Raw genomic sequence first — 21,128 nt, forward strand, 5'->3', positions numbered from 1 at the left:
TATTATGCCAAGTGAAATAAATCAGAGAAAGACAAATACTGTGTTATTTGACTCATATGTGGAATATATATTAAAAAAAGAGCAAACCAACAAACACAGATATAGAGATCAGATTAGTGGTTAACAGAAAAGAACTGGGTTGGGTGTAGGTGAAATGGGAAAAGGGGGTCAACTGTATGGTGACAGATGGTAACTAGACTTGTAGTTTATATAGACCACTTTGTAGCGACCTCTTTGTACTATATACAGATGTTGAATTATAATGCTGTACACTTGAAACTTACATAAAAATTATATTTAAAGATTAAAAATTAATGAACTATAGCTGTGTGTATTAATATCAGTGAAATTCAAAATAAAATTTTAATGCTGATTGTACATTTATGATATGTGGGCTTTCCTCTATGTACAAAAGATTTAAAAGTAATGTTTGGGTGAAAAATACAAAAGCAACAAGAATACTTACCATATGATTTTATTTATGGCAAGTTCAAAATCATGCAAAACTAAACAATATATTGTTGAAGCACACACGCATAGGTACTAAAGAAAATCAAGAGAAGAATAATTACCAAATTTAGGTTACCTCTGGGAGTACGGAAGGAGGGGCACCCAGGTTGCTCCACGGGGCTGGTGATATTCTATTTTTTATGCTGGGGGAGGGAATATGGGGGAGGGGGAATGTTCATTTGAGCATTATACTTCTTTTTACTCATATTAATTTTAATTAGTCAAAGATTGTATATAATTGGTTCCTTAAGATGACTATTTTCCAAATGCTTATACTCTTCTTTGAGATACATAAAAACGAACCTGTTTAGTTACTATTCTCACTTCTGTCTTCTTCCTGCTTTAGTCTAAATTCAGCAAACAATTAAATATGTGTCAAGTGATATCAAGTGGTGTAATCTCACTCTTCCACTCAGATTGGCACCTGTGGGAGGAACACTGCACTCCTCTGCTATCTTGGAGATGTTTACATTTTGGCTGTAAAGCTCGGGGACATCATACCTGCAAGCCAGCTCCAGGTCAAGCTTTTGGGTTAGCTGGCTGTTGCAGAGGGACACTCAGAGGGATATTTTCTTGCTCTTTAACTCTTTCTGAAATATTCTTTCATAAACAGTCCTTACGATCTTGATTTGTTTGTTCTTATGTGTTGATCTTGTTTGTGTTCATTATGGAATTTTCCATTTTAAACTGGTTCTAATGGCTCTGTTTGATCTTCATTCTGAGGAGTAACCAGGACTATACCTGAAAGAGGGAGGGCAAAAATTCATGAGAAAAGGTTTTTGTTGCTTTGCATTTCCTTCCTCTATTTATTTAATGAGCATTATTCTTTATGCTCTTTATGTATAATGTATTTAACAAGAGGAAAGGAAGAAAGAATGAAGGAAAGAAAGAAAGAAAAAGAAAGGAAGAAAGAAAGAAAGAAAAAGAAAGAAAGAAAGAAAGAAAGAAGGAAAGAAAGAGGGAGGGAGGGAAGGAGGGAGGGAGGGAGGAAGGAAGGAAGGAAGAAGGAAAAAGAGTAAAGAGAAGTCAGGATGACAAGGGAGAGAGGTTAAGAAAGCAAGAGTCGGTTAATTATTCAAAGAGCCAACCTTTGCCTCATTCTTCCTTGGGTGGGAAGTCCAGAGAGATGATCTCTTGGGTTCCTTTATTTTTTTGTTTTAAATGTACAATTTCATTATTTTCATTCCATTATTATAATAACATGAAAGGAAATTCTAAGGAAGAAAAACTAATCACCCCTAATTCAATTAACCTATTCTATTATCTTTGTAATAGATTTATAGCGTCAAGACTTACATCCATTGGTCCAGCAGGGGAGGCAGCCAGCTTTCCCCATCCTCCAGCAGGGATGTATTATTCCTTCCTCTGCAGTCTGTTTTTCTTGGCTCGTTCCTCAGCGTATCCTGCCTTGCTTCCTACTTGAAAAGTTTGGCCAGGGACATTTCTGATGTGTCTGGTCTTTCTCTTTTGCCTTTCTACATAATTCAACATCCTCAGAGATCCTAGCCTGAGAGGTGAAATCTCCCTTTCCCATCCACTGAAGTCATTATACTTTTGGCCACCAGGGGGCATCCACAGACTTGCCATAGACTCAACCCTGCCTCTGGGTCATTTGAGGAGAAAGAGGTCGTTGACTAATTGGTTTATCCCTGTAGAACTATTTTTAACTTTTGTTTCTGTTTTCTACAGCAAATCTTTCTTCTCCTTCCCTCTGATTGTCTCACATGCATGTGTGCTCCTAAGAGATTCTCTTAGACAGCTTCACACTCATTCATGTCCCTTTTCTCTTGGGACAGTTGTCCTCAGATTTTGTGTATATGAGGTACAAATCTGGTCGTACTTCTGGTTGTCTGAACGTCCTCTCTTGGGGGGAGGGGGGACTTCAGAAACTGCAGCACATTCTATTCGATGTCTCTGATGATGAAGAGTTGAAATCCTTTGAAGGTCCAAAGCTACTTAGAAGCTGAATCTTCGCTGTTAGAAGAGTGATCATTCTGGGTAATACTGTTTTTGACTCAAAATGTGGTCTGACAATAAAAAAACAAGACTGATTTCCCCAAATGGCTCAGAACCTGGCCTTGGAAATCACTCTCAAATTGGAGTTTAGACTTGGGTCCAGCAATGGAATACGTGTTTTGTTTTCCGAGGTGACTATGCTGGAGGACAAAAAAATCAGGTCCCATTGCTTTGTTCTCACACCTCCTCTATATGTGGAGAAATACTCCTTCGATTTTACTTAGTGATTTGGAGATCTTAAAGAGGAGTGTGTAGGTGGTGAATCTGGTGGAACCCAACAAACACATAGGGAAGAAAGGAGATTCCAGGTTGGAGATTTGACCCTCTTACTGCCTTGAGCTCATGGGCCTCTTATTCTAATCATGAAGACTTCCTTGGTATTTGGTGGACATGAATTTGAGGACAGGATCGGTTTCTTCTTAAAACGGCTTCTGGTTATACACAGGCTGTTCTGAGAAGTGGAATTGCTGGATCACTGGCCATGTGCATTTTAAATTTTAATAGAGATAGATAAATTACTCTCCCAAAAGGCTGTAAAAACTTATAATCGAAAGAAAATAATCCAATTAAAAAGTGGGCAAAAGTGCTGGACAGACATCTCACCAAAGAAGATATACAGATGGCACATAAGCATATGAAAAGATGCTCTGCAACGTATGCCATTAGGGAAATGCAAATTAAAACAAGTGAGATGCCACTACACACTTACTAAAATGGCTAAAATCCAGAGCACTAACAATACCAAATGCTGGCTAGGGCGTAGAGCAACAGGAACTCTCATTCATTGCTAGTGGGAATGCAAAATAATACAGCCACTTTGGAAGATAGTTTGGCAGGTTTTTACAAAGCTAAACATAATCTCACCATATGATCCAGCAATTGCACTCCTAGGTATTTACCCAAATGAGTTGAAAACTTATGTTCACACAAAAACCTCCATAGTAGAGTTTTGGTAGCAGCTTCATTTATAATTGCCCCAAATTGGAAGCAATCAGGATGCCCTTTAATAGGTGAATTGATAAACACACAATGGTACATTCACATTAATGGAATGTTATTCAGTGATAACTAGAAATGAGCTATCAAGCCACAAAAAGACATGGAGAAACATTAAGTGCATATTGCAAAGGGAAAGAAACCAGCCTGAAAAGGTTATATGCTGTATGATTCCAACAATATGACACGGAAAAGACAAAACTATAGAGACAGTGGCTGCCTGGGATTGGGCAGGGAGGGGAGGAGGAATGAACAGGTGGAACACAGGGGTTACTAGAGCAGTGAGAATATTCTGTATGATACTATATGATATAATGGTGGAAACGTGACATTATGCATTTGGCAAAACCCATAGAACCATGCAACACAAAGAGTTAACCCTAATGTAAACTATGAGCTTTAGTTAATAATGTATCAAAATTGATTCATCAATTGTAATAAATGTATCACACAAGGGCAAGATGTTAATTATAGGGAAATTGGTTGGGGGAAAGCAGTATTTAGGAACGCTCTGTACTTTCTGTTCAATTTTTTTTGTAAACCTGAAACTACTCCAAGAAATAAATTAAAAATAGTAATAAATTTACAGACTCATCAAGAATGTATATCTCATTTCTACTACCTTTGTTTATATTGGTGACAGAATTTTGACAGATGTGCAAGTTTGGTCTTTTATTATTGTTTTAATTGCATTGCCCTTTGTCCTACTCAGATTGACAAGTTTTCCAGATCCTTGGACTTTCCAGGTTCGCTTGTTATAAATCACCTGTTCCTTTCCTTTGCCTGTTTTTCCAGTTGATGATTTTTTTTTTTTTGATGTGGAACTGTGGCAGTTAATTTTTTTTTCTTTTTTTGCTTATTCATTCTTTTTTTTACATGTTGCAAATGTTTTCTCACAATCTGTCATTTGTTTTTCAACTTGGATAATGATGTCTTTTGTCCCATTAGAAAGTTTTAAATTTTGAAGGAGTTTGGCCCAGAAACATGCTCTGGGGAGACACATGATGTGATCTGAGCCAGACCTCCAGATAAAGCCCATTTCTCTGGCCAGTCTTGTCTTTTTGTTTTGTTTTGTTTTCGCGGTACGCGGGCCTCTCATCCCTGCGGCCTCCCCCGCTGCGGAGCACAGGCTCCGGACCAGCAGCCATGGCTCACGGGCCCAGCCGCTCCGTGGCATGTGGGATCCTCCCGGACCGGGGCACAAACCTGCATCCCCCGCACCGGCAGGCGGACTCCCAACCACTGCGCCACCAGGGAAGCCCAGTCTTGTTTTTTTTGTTTTTTTTTTTTAGTCTTGTCTTTTTTACTCCTGATTCTTCAAGCTGAACCCAGAGCTCTCTGCTCCAGGGTGTCCAGGGAGGCTCCTCTTGACCATGTTCTGAAACTCGCACGGCTTTATCTAATGGGATGAACCTGGCTAAAGAGATTAGCAAGATGTCTTGTGGATCCCACTTTTAATCTGCAGCCTTCAGTCTGTCCCTCCTCTGCCGGGAAGGGAGCTGCAGAAACGACACGCGGAGGACTGGCCCGTTCATGAGCTGTGACTCTGAGGCCCCTGCTCCCACTAGTGAGTTTACAGGGGTCCCAGGCTAGGGGACGCAGCATGGGCAGCCCCCAGAGCAGCTCCCTGCAGCTTGGGCCATCTGCACCCTTCCCAAGGCCCTGAGTCTTCAGGCTCCGGGCTTACTGAGGTCAGGAGTGAGAGGCTGCCTGGACTGCACTCTGCAAGTATGGCTTTGCTGAAAGTCAAATTTGACCAGAAGAAGCGGGTCAAGTTGGCCCAAGGGCTCTGGCTCATGAACTGGCTCTCCGTGTTGGCTGGTATCATCATCTTCGGCTTAGGGCTGTTCCTGAAGATTGAACTCAGGAAGCGGAGCGATATGATGGACAATTCCGAGAGCCATTTTGTGCCCAATTCCTTGATAGGGATGGGGGTGCTGTCCTGTGTCTTCAATTCTCTGGCGGGTAAAATCTGCTATGACGCCTTGGACCCTGCCAAGTACGCCAAGTGGAAGCCCTGGCTGAAGCCATACCTGGCCGTGTGTGTTCTCTTCAACATTGTCCTCTTCCTGGTGGCCCTCTGCTGCTTCCTCCTGCGGGGCTCCCTGGAGAGCACGCTGGCCCACGGGCTCAAGAATGGCATGAAGTTCTACCGGGACACGGACACCCCAGGCAGGTGTTTCATGAAGAAGACCATCGACACGCTGCAAATTGAGTTCAAGTGCTGTGGCAACAACGGCTTTCGGGACTGGTTTGAGATTCAGTGGATCAGCAACCGCTATCTGGACTTTTCCTCCAAAGAAGTCAAAGAGTGAGTAGCCTCCAGTCCTGGGGTCAGAATGATATGGGGACACGGAGACACGAGCCTGTGACTCCCCCTGTCCAGTGCCTTTTCCTCCCCATTGGGTGCTCTGTGTGCACAACTTATTACTGCGTGTGAGGGTGTATTGGGTTGGACCATAGGGAATTGTCAATATTCTATCATTTTTGAGCGATAAAAATAGCAACTTCATATGGTTCAACCTAATGTTTGGCTAAGATGGGAGGAAAGTGTCAAGTTATAGAAACTATTTGAATGGGGGTCACCAGGGGGAGACCCAGCCAGGACCGTGTGTCTGCTTCATTCGGGAGGAGGGAATTCATGGATCACATATACCGAGACTTCATCTGGCTGCTTGTCTCATTCACTCAAAGTGAGTGCATTCGGTCCTAAAAGCATAAATTTCTGGGTTGGTTCCCTTGTTTTCCAACCTTTCAACCCTGAGCAACCATTCTCAAGGTGTTTGTCCTTGGATATGGTGGAAAGAGCAGAGGATGGGGCAGTCAGGGGGTCTAGGCTGTAGTTTTGTCTCTGTTGTTAATTAGATGGTGATCTTGGATAAGTCATTCGACGCCCTGGGCCTTTGCTTGCCCATCTTTTAAAGGAAGGCACCAGAATACACAACTTTGGAGGTCACCTCCTAGCTCTGTCTAGAGCCTGGCATACAACAGGTGCTCAATAAATGCCTGCTGGTGTTTACTACTTAAATCATGATAGTGCAACTCGATAAAGTGTTTCTAAAGTGTTCTTGGCATGTGTAAAAATAAAATCCTGAGCGGCGGATGTAGGGAGGTGCTGGTGAGAAAGAGAATCTCACCCTTTGTGCTGATCCCAGCATACCCCTTCCCAGAGACCCACCATTGCGGGTCTTGAGTCGTTTTCCAGGGAAAGGTCAGCCTGTCCAGAGCCAGTGGCTCTCCCTCACCTCTTCCTTCTGTCCAACTCTACCCATTCCCTGCCTGAGGCTAGGGCTTCAATTGTTCATCCAGCTGGTTTATCCTCTGAGTGAGGCTGGTGAGTCCAAGGGGACATGCACCCTGGGCGCTGGGCACACTGGCATCAGGACATGGTTGAAGCCCAGACAACACCGGTGAACCCCAGATGGCTAGCTTAGCTGCTCCTCAGATGGAAGCGAAGTCAGACTGAAGGTCACTGCTTGGGATGGTATTTTCTCTGTGGGTGGGGATTACTGCTACAAATCCCTTGTCAAGGAGGCTTGTAAACCACTCTGCCCTTCCTAGGGGACAGATCCGCAGGGACAGCACAAAGTGGCATGATTTATACGAGTTGCCCTAGGAGGGCAAGAGGGACAAGCAGGATTCCTGGGGATGGGGAGAGTGGGGGAAGCAGAAGCTGAGGGTAGAACTAGCCTTTGTGATGGACGGGAAGGGGCTTCTCATCTTCTCCTCTGTCATCTTCCTTGATCGTCTTCCGCACAGAGTCAGTCCTTGATGAGACTTACAAGATCTCTCTGTGATCCCCAAATCCCCTTCTGTCCCAGGGTGGAGAAATGCTCCAGGCTGCTCCACTCCCAACGGTCGGCATATCCAAATTTTCAGGCAAACATTAAACTTGATCAAAATTACCTCAATGCCCCATACCAACTTATTGGTGTGAAACAATCTTAACTCCATTGATTTGGAAAAAATTTTCTCTGCTACACACACACACACACACACACACACACACATACACACACACACAAATATGGTCACAACATTAAGAGGAACTGAGCATCCTAACTGAGCCTGGCACTTGTGAGCTTGGACAAGCATGGAGGGATGGCTGGTTTTTGGAGATTTCTCAGGGGAATATTTAAGGTCAACAGCTGGTTCCTGAAGGCTCCTGATCTAAACATGGAGATCAGGTGGGAACAATTCAAGATTTTTTACAAGAATTTACAAGCCTTTGACCGCACCCCACCCCCACCCCAGCCTGCCCTGTTGCTAAGTTGCTGGGTCTTTGGGGAGGAAAAAGGCCCTTATTTGGTGTGCACAAAACCTCTCCTGGGGGGTTTGTATTTTTGTTGTTTTTACTGTTAATCTCTATTTTGTGGATGAGAAATCTGAACCTCAGAGAGCTTAAGGGATGTTCCTAAAATCTCATAGCAGGAAGTGGCAAGCTGGGGTTGGGGGTGTGGGGCAAATTTTTGGAAAAACCAACCAACCAGCTTTATGGAGATATATTCCACACACCATACAACTCACCCATTTCAAGTGTGCAATTCAACGGTTTTTAGTACATTCACAGAGTTGTGCAACCAACACTGAGGTTGATTTTAGAATGTGTTCACCACCTCACAGAGAAACCCTGCACCCTTCAGTGTTCACTCCGGCCTCCCCTGCCCCCAGGCCCAAGTAATCACTACTCTACTTTCTGTCTCTATAGGCTTCCCTGTTCTGGACATTTCATTTGAATGGAATCATATAATATTTGTCCTTTGGGGTCTGGCTTCTTTGGTTTAGCATACCGTTTTCCAATTTCATCCGTGTTGCAGCAGGCATCAGCACTCATTCCTTCTTCTTTTGGGATGGTATCCCACTGTAGGGAGCGCCAGGTTTTGATTCTGCTCTTTCCACTCTGCCTCATACAGATTCGGTGTTAGATGAGTGCTTGTTCTCCGACAGCTGGGGGGTGTTGGAGTGGGCAGGGGCCTCAGGTCTTCCCTCTTCCTCTGTCTGTCTTGCTCTCTTCTTCCTCCTCCAGAGGGACAGTGGAAGGTGTGGGCAGATAAGATACAAGCTCGACAAACACCTGTGGATCATGATGGGATTCTGGTCCTTCTGTGCCAGGGTCTCAGATCATCATGAGGCCCCACAGAAGCCAGAACTGCCCCCTCCCCCCCCCCCCCCCCCCCGCCCAGCCTTTCCGTGGGCTGTGGCACGTGGAGCCATGCTGTGCTCCATCCTCCTGCATCTGGGTTTCCCTTCTCACTCCCTCCCCAGCCTGGTGGTCCTGGGGTGGGGGTGGGCGGGGACACTCTGTTATAACTGGGGGAGGCCCTCAGAGGGAGGAGTCCAGGAATGCCGCCTCCCTCAGTGACTCAGTCTTCAGAGCACGATATCGGGATATAGATTTGTGATTCTTAACCACCAGAGCTGCTTTTTTTTTTTCATTTTCAACTTTTATTATGGAAGATTTCATGCATTCACAAAAGTAGAGAGATTATAACAAATCCCCATGTACCCTCGCTCCCCCATAACATCTTCCCCCTTCTGAGTATTAAGAAGCAAATCCAGGGCATTGTTTCCTCTTACCTGTAAACACTTTGGGAGGAATTTCTAACAGATAAAGAGGGTTTGCTTTATTGCCTTTTTGTTTTTAACAGAAGCACAATGTTAATAATGCCTACTGACATTACTATCGTCTAATACCCAGCCTGTGTTCAATATTCTCTGATTGTCTCAAGATGTCTTTGACAGGTGGTTTATTCAAATCAGGATCTAAACCAGACTTTGCATTTGATTGTTTGGTCTCCTAAGTCTCTTACTCTAAATAGTTACCTTTTCATGCCATGTGCGTCTTGGAGGAAGTCGGCCATTTGTCCTGCAGAATTTCCCACATTCTGGGGTTGGGCCATTGTAGCCAACTGCTGTCTTCTAACGTGTTCTTCTGTATTTCCCTGTAAACCAGTAGTCAGGGCTGAGGTGTGGCTGGATTCAGGTTCAGTTTTGGCAAAAGCACCCCCTAGGGTGCTGCTATGGGTACCTTACTGCATCACACCAGGAGGCATCTGAGGTCTTCAGCCAGTTTATAACAATTCCTTTAAAGTTTCCTCCTGTTTTCAGGATGAGCTGAGCTTCAGTGTCTTGGGGTGAAAGGCAGAGCATGAAGCAGCTCAGGGGTCTTGGCACTGTCAGCCTGAAGGAACTGTCAGCCAGGAAAGCCTGGCCTGGGGCCCTCAGTCTGAGAAAGAAGCTGGCACTAAGCTCTCACTTTACTGTCCTTCCCACGGAACCCACAGGCCATGACACCTGTTCCCTCTTCCTAAACAATTAATAGATACCTAGAGAATTCTGGACCTTGGCCTAGGAGATTCCTGAGGGCAGGGCTGTGTCTCCCTTCAGACTGGGGCTCCCTGAGGACGAGGCTCTCTCTCCCCTCAGACTGGGGCTCCCTGAGGGCGGGGCTGCGTCTCCCCTCAGACCAGGGCTCCCCGATGTCGGGGCTGCGCCTCCCTTCAGACCGGGGCTCCCCGAGGGCGGGGCTGCGTCTCCCCTCAGACCTGGGCTCCCCAAGGACGGGGCCGCGTCTCCCCTCAGACCGGGGCTCCCCGAGGGCGGGGCTGTGTCTCTCCTCAGACTGGGGCTCCCTCAGGTCAGGTCTATTTCTCCCAATAAGACAGGACTCTCTGTTGCCGTCTAGATCTCCCGTCGGATTGGTTCTCCCTGAAAGCAGTGCTGTGTCTCCCTTCAGACTGGGGTTTCTTTAGGGCAGGGCTGGGTCCCCTCCTTCTTGTGTCCTCCATCACCACCTGCAGTTCTTTATATCCAGTGACTACTCAAAAAAGAAAAGAAATACTATTAGTATTTCAAAGAAATACTAATACTGCACTTGTTGTATACCAGGTGCTCTATGTGTATTATCTCAATTAATCAACACCACACCCGTCAGAGACTTATATTGTCATTTCTCAGGTGAGAAAACTGAGGCTCACAGAAAGAAGTCAAGTGAGTTGTCAAGATTCCACAGGTGTCACTCAGCTGGCATTCGGGTTGGGGATTGACACATCATCAGTTATACTCCTGGCTCCCTCCTCTGCTCATTTCCATATGGCTTTCCTTATTGATTCACCTACTAAATTATGTTGCTTTTTCCAGGAAAACTCCAACATGACGATTTTCCCAAGTCATATGTAGCTTGGCTATGGCAGAGTGGGCTAAAAGAAAGCCTTATCTTAATTAAGACCCTGACAAGCCTTGGTGAGCCCTGAGCAGAGATTTGTAGCCTGGGAAATACTCTGATATAAATAGTCAGCTCACCACCTAAGCAGCTCTCCTCTGCCTTTGTCTTAAGAGGGTGAGTGGAGCCTTAATCTGTGGCTGGAACCAGGGCAAGTGCTAAGTCAACAAGACAATGCTTCTGATGGAGAGGGAGGGCTAGTTTCAGAGATGTGGGACCCCAAGAGGTCCTAGGCTGGGGGTCTGGGGGAACCCCAATGTCCACCAAGCCAGGCATACCCTCAGGGTCCCCAGTCTGAGGGAAGACACAGCCCTGCCTCAGGGAGTATGAGGCAGATCTGTAGGCTTCACCCCACCTTAGGGACACCTGGAGAGTGCATAGGAGAGATGATGCTGGACAAGGAAGGGCTCCTGGGACAGGGAACAGGGGAGAGAACTCACACTTTCCCAGGAAGTTTAGCTAGAAAAGCCAACAGGCAGGAAGGACCTGAGAGGCTCTGAGGAAACTCTGAGGAGGGGTGGGCAACTGCTGTGGGCTGGACTTCCACTTACTGTGTAACTTTGTGTGAGGCCCTGCCCTGCTCTGGGCCCCACTTCCTCCTCTGTAGAACAGCCTGGTGGGTTGTAGGGTCCACCCCAGATGGCCGTGAGTGGGGAAGAGCCAGCATTCTCATAGGGCGTGTCAAGTGCATCCTCCTACTGCCTCATTTAAACCTCCCACAGCCCCTGAGAGGGGCTGTGATGCTCGCACCTCACACAGGTCCACAGCTCACAAATGCATATTTGAGACTCAAAGGCCATCTCTCTGTGCTCTACCCACTCCGTTCCATAGGGACACTGGGAATGGCCCAGGTGGGACATTGTGCAGGTGGAAGCGGGCTCCAGGGACAGCCTGCAGGTCAGGAAGAAGGACGAACAGTGTTTGCATTTGGGGACCAGGCCTGCTGGGGTTGGTCCTAGGGGTAGGAGACTACGTCTGCTCAGTCCTGGATGGGGCTGGCTCACCCCTCAGAAGGGGGTGGGAGCCCCAAGCTGAAGGGCCTCTGCTCCAGTCCTCCCACTGGGACCACCCAGGACCACCCCAGCCAGCGGAACCAGGTGCCGTGCGGGGCTGTGCAGGGAGAGCTGCTCCCATGGCGCTCGGTGCAGTTCAGTTTCAGCAGCAGCCACTCCCATCATTGGACAAATGTCTCACAGCCCCTGCCTCAGGCTGGCATTGAGCTCTGCCCTTGCAGTCTTTTTTTTTTTATTTTTTTAAAAATATTTTATTTATTCATTTTTGGCTGCATTGAGTCTTCGTTGTTGTGCGTGGGTTTTCTCTAGTTGTGGCGAGCGGGCTTCTCATTGCGGTGGCTTCTTTTGTTGAGGATCATGGGCTCTAGGCGCACAGGCTTCAGTAGTTGTGGCATGAGGGCTCAGTAGTCGTGGCTCATGGGCTCTAGAGCACAGGCTCAGTAGTTGTGGCGCATGGACTTAGTTGCTCCGTGGCATGTGGGATCTTCCTGGACCAGGGCTCGAACCCACGTCCCCTGCATTGGCAGGTGGATTCTTTTTTTTTTTTTTTGCGGTACGCGGGCCTCTCACTGCTGTGGCCTCTCCCGTTGTGGAGCACAGGCTCCGGACGCGCAGGCTCAGTGGCCGTGGCTCACGGGCCCAGCCGCTCCGCGGCATGTGGGATCTTCCCGGACCGGGGCATGAACCCACGTCCCCTGCATCGGCAGGCGGACTCTCAACCACTGCGCCACCAGGGAAGCCCGGCAGGTGGATTCTTAACCACTGCGCCACCAGGGAAGTCCCTGCCCTTGCCTTCTTGGTCACAGAAGGCACTCTTCTCCACAGCTGGCAGAGGCCACACCACCCACGCACAAGAGACTATTACCCAGCGGTGTCATGTGGTCTGTTCCACTGTCACAGCTGCTCCCCGACGACACACAGAGCTCACGTGAAGTCTCTTGCTCTGTCACCCTTCCCAGCCCTAGCCCAGGCGTCCACATGTCTTACACGCTTAGTATGTACCAAGCACTCTTCTTAGCCTCTTTACGTGGATCCCTTCATACAACTCTTATGTCAACTCCATTTTACAGATTAGTAAGCTGAGGCCTGGCGAGGTTAAGGAATTTTTCCAGAGGGATGAACCAGGAGTAAACTCAGGCTGTCCTGCTCTTATCGTGGTCCTGGTCCTGGACCACCTGTGCATCCAGGGCCAGCTGTTCTCTGGGCAGTGGGCTCTGTCCATGAAACAGAGGGCAGGGACTACAGGGTGTGTGGAAATACGGTCGCCATAACCCAGGCGAGGACTGTTCTGGAACCAAGGAGGCCACGTTTTTCAGAGCCTTCCTCAGGTCTTAATCATACCGATCAGCAGACAGTTCACTGAAAAGAAACCACAAATGGATCTTAAACACATCAAAAGATACTTAACTTCACTTACAATGAGAAAAACAGAAATCAGAACGACTCTGAGATATTATTTTTCATCTGTCAGGTTGGCAAAGATCAAAAACAGGACTTATGTGGGTGTGGCTGGTGTGGGTGTGACTGTACAACCCCCGAGAGGAGAAATATGGCAGAGCTCGGGTGCAGTCACAGGTGGACCCTTTGATTCAGAGATGCCTCTCCTAGGAATTGATCCTCTAGATATACTCCCAATATGCAAAATGACCCATGTCCATGTTTGTATTAACAAGTCACTGGGGGGACTTCCCTGGTGACACAGTGGTTAAGAATCCCCCTGCCAATGCAGGGGACACGGGTTTGAGCCCTGGCCTGGGAAGATCCCACATGCCACGGAGCAACTAAGCCCGTGCGCCACATCTACTGAGCCCACACGTCACAACTACTGAAGCCCGCGCGCCTAGAGCCCATGCTCCGCAGCAAGAGAAGCCACCGCAATGAGAAGCCCACGCACCGCAACGAAGAGTAGCCCCCACTCGCCACAACTCGAGAAAGCCCACACGCAGCAACGAAGACCCAATGCAGCCAAAAATTAAATAAATAAATAAATAAGTTAAAAAAGAGAAAAGAAAAAAAAATAACAAGACACTGGGAAAATCCCAAATGTCCATCAATAGCAAATGGCCCTATGGGCCATCTGCACAAGGGGGACACCACGCACCTCATTAAAACCTGGAGAACACTCTCCATTTGACAGATTTAAAAAGATCTCGCGGGGGCTTCCCTGGTGGCGCAGTGATTGAGAGTCCGCCTGCTGATGCAGGGGACGCGGGTTCGTGCCCCGGTCCGGGAAGATCCCACATGCCGTGGAGCGGCTAGGCCCGTGAGCCATGGCCGCTAAGCCTGCGCGTCCGGAGCCTGTGCTCCACAACGAGAGAGGCCACAGCAGTGAGAGGCCCGCTTACCGCAAAAAAAAAAAAAAATCTCTAAGGTATTGCTAAGGGAAAAAAAATGATTCAAGACAGTGTGTATATAATGCTACCATTCGGATAAACAAACAAACATACAGGAAGAATAAGAACTCTGCAAAATCTGAGCTTGCTTATCCATGCTTGAAGCTTCTGTGAAAGGACAGACAGAGCTGGCCACAGTGAGGGAACTTGGGGGCCAAGGGATAAGAATGAGTGGGAGACTTTTTTGTATTGAGGGTATTTTATTTAGAAGTTGAACACGAACATCTGTTTTTTAAAGAGTATAATTAATTACCATTTCAATGAACGTTGTTGGAAACAATTTCTATTATGAACAATTACATGCTCCCTATCCTTGTGCTGTAAAAGTCTGCTGCTATTATGTAATGCATTGTTCATGTGCAACTTAAAAAAAAACCTTTTTTACTCAAGATAACATGTACACAGTCAAGGGTGCAATCTTAAGTGTGCAGCTCCATGAATTTTTTTTTTTTTTAATTTTTGGCCGTGCCATGTGCCTTGTGGGATCTTAGTTTCCTGACCAGGGATTGAACCTGTGTCCTTGGCAGTGAAAGTGCGGAGTCCTAACAACTGGACCGCTGGGGAATTCCCTCCATTAATTTTGACACGTAAAGTTGCCTGGGTAACCACGAACAGGTCAGATGGAACATACCCAGCCTGCCCGATGGGGAGGGAGTGAATTTTCATTATAACGATGGCTGCCCCTTTTGAATTTTGAACCTGCATGAATGTATGGTGTGCTCTAACCAAATATATGTATAAGTAGAGAGATGCAAAAATTGTGCAAGTTGCATCCTTCAGGTGAGTACGGAGCTCCCACCCAGCTGGGGGCAGAGGTCAGTGTGTATGGAGAGCAAGCCATGGGCAAAGACCCATTCTCTGCTCCTGCAAAGGCCCAGGGACAGAGCAGGCCTTCTGGAAACATCTGTTGAGCAGAAGTGATCTGGCCAGAGGGGACCTTGGTCCCCAGTGATCTCTAAGGAGGAGATGAGGTTGGGGAGGGGGCTGGGTGCTGAAGTTGATGGTCATGAATGCTAGGCAGTCTTGTCTCAACAGTCACCACCTGTCCTGCTACTCTTCCTACCAGCTTGGCACGGACCCAAGAAATCATTGCATGCCAGGGCCTGGCAGCACAGAGTGGTTGATTCTTTTTAAAAATAAATCTTTATTTTGCAGTTTACAATGCAGTACTCCACAGACTGGTGTTAAATGTTGTCTACAGTGCAACATCCATGTTCCAACACACCTAATAATTGCCAGGAGTACAGTGCTCTTGTCGATCTTGTATTCAGTCAGGTTAAAACAATGGGCAATAAAAGAATGAACACGTTTCTCATGTGTGTGACTCACTCTTGTCTAAATGCCCCAACTTGTGACTTCTTTACTATCTATACCGCTAGTTATCCAGGACCTTGAAGAAATCCTGAACCTCTAACAGGCCATCCTCTGGCAAATCAGTAAGGTGAACAGCATTCTGGATCTTAGTTTTACCAAAGATTGCTCAGAGGCTTCCAGGACGTAAACGCCAGGCAGTTTCAGGATCAGCAGGTCCACAGAATTCTTGAAATGTCATTGTTAGGTTTTGTTGAATCTCCATTGCTCCACAAGGGCTAGAATACATATGTTCCTTATTTACTTGCCTCTTGGTTTATCATCTATCTTAACCCTCTAAACATAAGCTCCAGGAAGGCTGGGGCATTGGCTCTCTAGGGTCACTGCTCCATCTTCAGCACCTAGAACAGTGGCTGGCGCATAGTCGGTGTACAGTAAATATTTCTCAAGACAGCAAATGAATGAATGAATATTCCAGATTTTCAGAAGGGGATGGGAGGAGCTGGCCCCTGGTGAGAAGTTCAAGAAGCTGGTCTTAAGCCGTTTGTTTCTCCTCCAGTCGCATCAAGAGCAACGTGGATGGGCGGTACCTGGTGGATGGAGTCCCCTTCAGCTGCTGCAACCCCAGCTCGCCACGGCCCTGTATCCAGTACCAGCTCACCAACAACTCTGCACACTACAGCTATGACCACCAGACGGAGGAGCTCAACCTGTGGGTGCGCGGCTGCAGGGCCGCCCTGCTGAGCTACTACAGCAACCTCATGAATTCCGTGGGCGCTGTGACGCTCCTCGTCTGGCTTTTTGAGGTAGGCCCTTGCCTGGTGGGGGGCAGGGCAAGAGGGAGCCACCTGCCCCATTGGGATTTGATGGGGTGGAGCTGGGCCTGGGTCTCCCTCCTGGGAACCAGCCCTCTGCCCGCCGTGCAGGCAGGCCCAGGCTTGAATACCAGCACCTCTATTTTTTGTTTCTGTCCCATCACTTAAAAAAAAAGAATTCGTTGAGTTGAAATTCACAGCACATAAAATTAACCATTTTAAAGTGAACAATTTGGTGGCATTTGGTACAATCACAATGTTGTGTGACTACCACCTCTACCTTGTTCCAAAATACTTCCATCGCCCCCTCAAAAAAACCTCATACCCATTAAGCAGTCAGTCCCCCTCCTCCCCTCCCCCTAAGCCCCTGGCAACCACCAGTCTGTGTTCTGTCCTTGTGGATTTATCTATTCTGGACATTTCATATAAAGGGAATCATATAATATGTGACCTTTTAGGTCTGGCTTCTTTCACTTTGCATGTTTCAGAGGTTTATCCTGTGTCTCCACTTTTTGAGTCTAAGGACTCGGAAAGTTACTTAACATCTCTGTTATAGGGGGCTGCCAGCATTTAGCTTTGGAACTATTGGGAGGCAACAGGAGATACAGGCACATCAAAGTGTTCTCAGTCAATGACTTGTGCTTCTCTTGAGATTCTGGTAGCAATTTACCTGGTATTCTAATTATTTGTAGGTTCATCTTATCTCATCTATTAGGTTTAATTCCTCTCTGTAGCTGCAGGTCTTGGGATATAGCAAGCCCTCATTCATTCATTTACTGAAGAAATAGTTTCTCAAAAACCTACGAGTGCTGGGCGCTGTCCTGGGTGCTGAACGAGAGCCCACTGTCAGCGAGGGGTAAACCAAGGTGGCACAGAGTGTGACTCATGCTTTGAGCTGACAGCAGAAACCCAAACTCCAAAACCTAAATGTACAAAACCAGAAACATTAGGTGGGGAAACTTTGCCCATCAGAGAAGATTCACTGAAAGGTTCCCTTAAATAAGTCAATCTTTAGTGCTATGGAAATTCACACATAGCTGGGCTCTCAGCTGAGACGCACCACTTCTAACTTACCACATCACACCAGAAGAACTGTACTGCCTGTTGAGGGGGTGAGATGGGGAGGAAGGCCTTCTTTTCACATTAAGGCAAATGCAAGCATATTCATGATGATTTATTAGTCACCAGCTCCTTGAGGCAGAGTCTTGGGAATATGTGGGTAGAATAAGGAGAGAAGCTTACTGCTAGAAGGTTAGAAGTTTGCATTCCTTGAAAACACATGAAAAGAAGACTGAAAGGATAAATGAAGTCAGTGGGAAAATGGAGTTCCATTGGCTGCCTCTCAGTTTACCCACCTTTCCAGGAACCTAGTGACCGCTTAAGGAGAGGAACTGTTCACTGGGAACAGGGAGTTTTAATCCTTTTCCCCTGAGTCTTTTAGGGGGCAGAGCTCTGTGATGGGCACAAGGGGGGCTGATAAGATCCTGCCCTCAGCCTTGCCCTCCTGGGTCTCACAATCCATGAGTCCACATCAGACTCATGAACCAAAGGGACCATTACCTAGCACAAAATTCATAGTGCAACAGGGGGCCTTCTTGAGGAAAGCAGGAAGGAATCAGAGTGGGTACACGCACACCAGGAGGACTTCCTGGAGGTGAGTCTTTCCACTGTAAAAATATCTTATTAAACTTTCAGTCAACAATAACCTAAAACTATTCGTTACTATTATCATCTACTGCTGTAGTTATAAAATGCTCCCAGAGCATTCATTCAACAGACGTTTTCTGAGGCCCTACCACCACTGGGTGCTGTTGTAGGGGCTGGGACAGCAGGTGAACAAGATGCATCAGGGCCACCCCTGCCCTCAGGGGGTGGATGTTCTCCATTAGTGGGCCTAGGCCTCTCACAGAGTTTGCTATACCATCAAAGGAATAGTGTAAGACAGCAAACCAGGAATTTGTGTAGAAACAAGTGGCTAACACAATACAGGGTTAGAAAAGTGGAAGCAGTACTTACCATGCTCACTAATAACCAACTACAGCTGATATTCCTATTCATCCCTGCTGTGCACCAGGTACCATGCTCTACACATATGGAAGCATCACAGCATGCCCATGGAGCAGGCGGTACTTCATCTGAAAATCTGCAAACCAGATGAGTAAACTGAGGTTTCCTGGTCACATGGCTGGCTAAGTGCCAGGGCTGAGGTTTGAACCCAGGCATTCTGGCACCAGAGTCTGCTGCAGTGACTTCCAGTGAGCAAATCCAAACAGATCACCCACTCATGCTCTAGTATCACAATAACACAAGTAGAGGGAAAACGTATTATCACTATTGTTTGCAGAAAAGGAAACAATAGTCCAGCAAATAGTTGCTGAGCACCTGCTATGTGCCTAGCAACGTGCCAGGAACGGGGTGGGAGTGGGGGTGGACACAGAGAGAAGGAGCCCAGGATTAATGCCCCCAGGAAGGGGGAGACCTGAGGGCAAAGAGGGGAGAATTCAGGTGCAGGGGCACCCATAATGTTCTAAGTAGAGAAAACAGCAAATGGTAAAACTGGAGAGGAGAAAGGCTGGGTGTGGGCAGGATCCAAAGAAACTCAGGGTGACGGGAAAGGGAGGAGAATGGGGTCTGAGATGAGGCTGGAGCACAGGCAGATCGCGAGCACCCAGGCCTGGCTGGGGCAGGCAGGGCCTCGCCAACCCAGCCCCAACAGTACCTTGTTTGAAGGGCTCCCAGGATGAGCAGGCTGGTGGCTGCCATGGTTTCCTGGTAACCCCTGCCCCAGCTACTTCTCCCAGATCTCCTCTAAGTCTCCTCTCCCCACACCAGGTGACCATCACCATCGGGCTGCGCTATTTGCACACGGCGCTGGAAGGCGTGGCCAACCCCGAAGACCCCGAGTGCGAGAGTGAGGGCTGGCTTCTGGAGAAGAGCATTCCGGAGACCTGGAAGGCCTTTCTGGAGAGCCTGAAGAAGCTGGGCAAGGGTAACCAGGTGGAAGCCGAGGGTGTGGATGCAGGCCAGGCCCCAGAGGCTGGCTGACGGTTGCGGGACCCCCTCCCCTCTGAACACTGAAAAGTAGTGGACTCCAGGAAACGCGGATACCCCCCTGATCCAATATGAATCTCCCAAGGAGGGTGGCCGTCTCACAGAGACTCTTCTGGATGGTGGGATTTAAAATTCAGGGTCCCTAAAAACTTCCGCTGAATGACTGTCCAAAGTGTGAGTGAATGAGTCCCACTCAGGCTCACTGCCCTATGACGCACCCTCGCGGTGGACTCAGGGGGGCCTCTCAGTGGATGACTCCTCATGGCACAGGAATTCAGTTCCACCCTGAGGCTACTGGCTACACCTGAGGGCTGCTCCCTTTTTATGAGTTGGCTGTTACGTTGAGCTCCGAGTCGCTTCATTCTATATCCAAAGTGTCACCTGATGCATAAGCTTAAGAGTCTGAAAGATGTACTGGCCACGCTGTCATGTTTTTCAAATGCGAAGATTGACACATCAGCCATTTTATGTAATTACAGAAGGTGAGGGACAGTTACACTTTTCTAAGAGTAATGGTCTCTCCAGAGGACTGAGGGCTCAAAAGAGGAATTCTCAATCATGAGGCAAGAGAACTTAGAGAGAGGGGATTATGTCCCTCAGCAAAAATACAGCTTTTGTGTCACCTTCACAAGCCCTCAGTCACTTGGCCAGGAGTGAGCCACGGGCTGAGGGAGTTGGGTTGTAGGCATGTTCTGGCTAAACTGCCGGGTGACCTCCTTTGGCTCATCTATGGAAGCACTGGGTTAGACGGCTGCCCTTCTGTGGAAGAGGAGCAACAATCAGACAAGAGTCCACCCTTTGGAGACCAGGCCTCACCTCCTGGGACGCCCACACAGGTGCCGTGACAGGCCCCACGGACAACACTGTCTACAGTGGAGGACAGAGTCCTCTGCGAGCTTCGTCCTGCTTCTTGCCCCAGATACCCATCCTGCAAAACGGTATTTCCCGAATGCCTCCGCATTAAAGAAGATTCTTTGAGACAGCTCATCTTCCCATGCTAGCAACTGCAAAAGAAGTTTTTACTTCCTTCTGGAAAAAGAGAGAAAGGAAGCTTTCAGGGGAAGGAGGGAATGATTTCACTGCTGTCCTAGGAGTTTTCAGTGTGGAAAAAATAAGACTTCTGGTGCTGCCTGGGGTATGTTCTGGGGCTCTAATTCTCTCAGGCTTAAGACCAGATCAAAGATGTTTGGACATTCTGTCAGATTTTGGTCCCAGGTTTAATTCAATTCAACTTCTGAGTGTGGAGACCAAGGAATGACCCACATGGACAACACTGAGGGAGTCAGCCCCTCTGATGAGGGTCCCAGAGCTCTCCCCTCCCAGGAGCGCTGAGAACCATCAAGAAAATGCTGCTCTAGGTCCACACATATAACGATGCTGTTGACAGCTGTACAATAGACATTAAAAATTATATTGTATGAAAATCACTTTTGTTAAGTGCCTGTCTTAAATGTATGTGCTACATGTATGTAGCACAGGATCCCTGATTCTTGCTAACATTTGTTAACAAAACCAAACCAAACCTGACACTGAAAGGTAGCACTGCTAATGATCACGGCAGCTGTTTCAACAGCTTGGGTGTCACCTCTCTCCCTCTTGCTATCTCTTATCTGCAAGAACAGGGACTATTAGGTTATCCAAATAATCTCAACATTTGCTAGAATTTGGACCAGAGCTGAGTTCAATATTTTAGTATGTGGAATCTTAATTTAGTGATTTAAGCAAAAATTCCATTTTCTATTCCCCCTGCTCTGGTCAGAATCTGAGAGCTGTTGGGAGGATCAAGGGGAAAATGATCCCA

The 21,128-nt window shown here is 47.4% G+C and overlaps 1 protein-coding gene across 1 annotated transcript; it reads left to right on the top strand.

Moving 5' to 3' along the window:
• Window positions 1-5,252: 5,252 nt before the first annotated feature.
• On the top strand, window positions 5,253-19,321 carry PRPH2 (peripherin 2; the record flags this gene model as incomplete). The annotated part of the gene is made up of 3 exons (XM_082664702.1): window positions 5,253-5,833; window positions 16,021-16,267; window positions 19,109-19,321. The coding sequence occupies 3 exons, from the start codon at window positions 5,253-5,255 to the stop codon at window positions 19,319-19,321; spliced, it is 1,041 nt and encodes a 346-aa protein (XP_082520828.1).
• Window positions 19,322-21,128: the final 1,807 nt, after the last annotated feature.

The sequence above is a fragment of the Grampus griseus genome (genome assembly GCF_964374135.1).
Source record: "Grampus griseus genome assembly, chromosome: 10".
In the NCBI taxonomy this organism is placed as follows: Eukaryota; Metazoa; Chordata; class Mammalia; order Artiodactyla; family Delphinidae; genus Grampus; species Grampus griseus.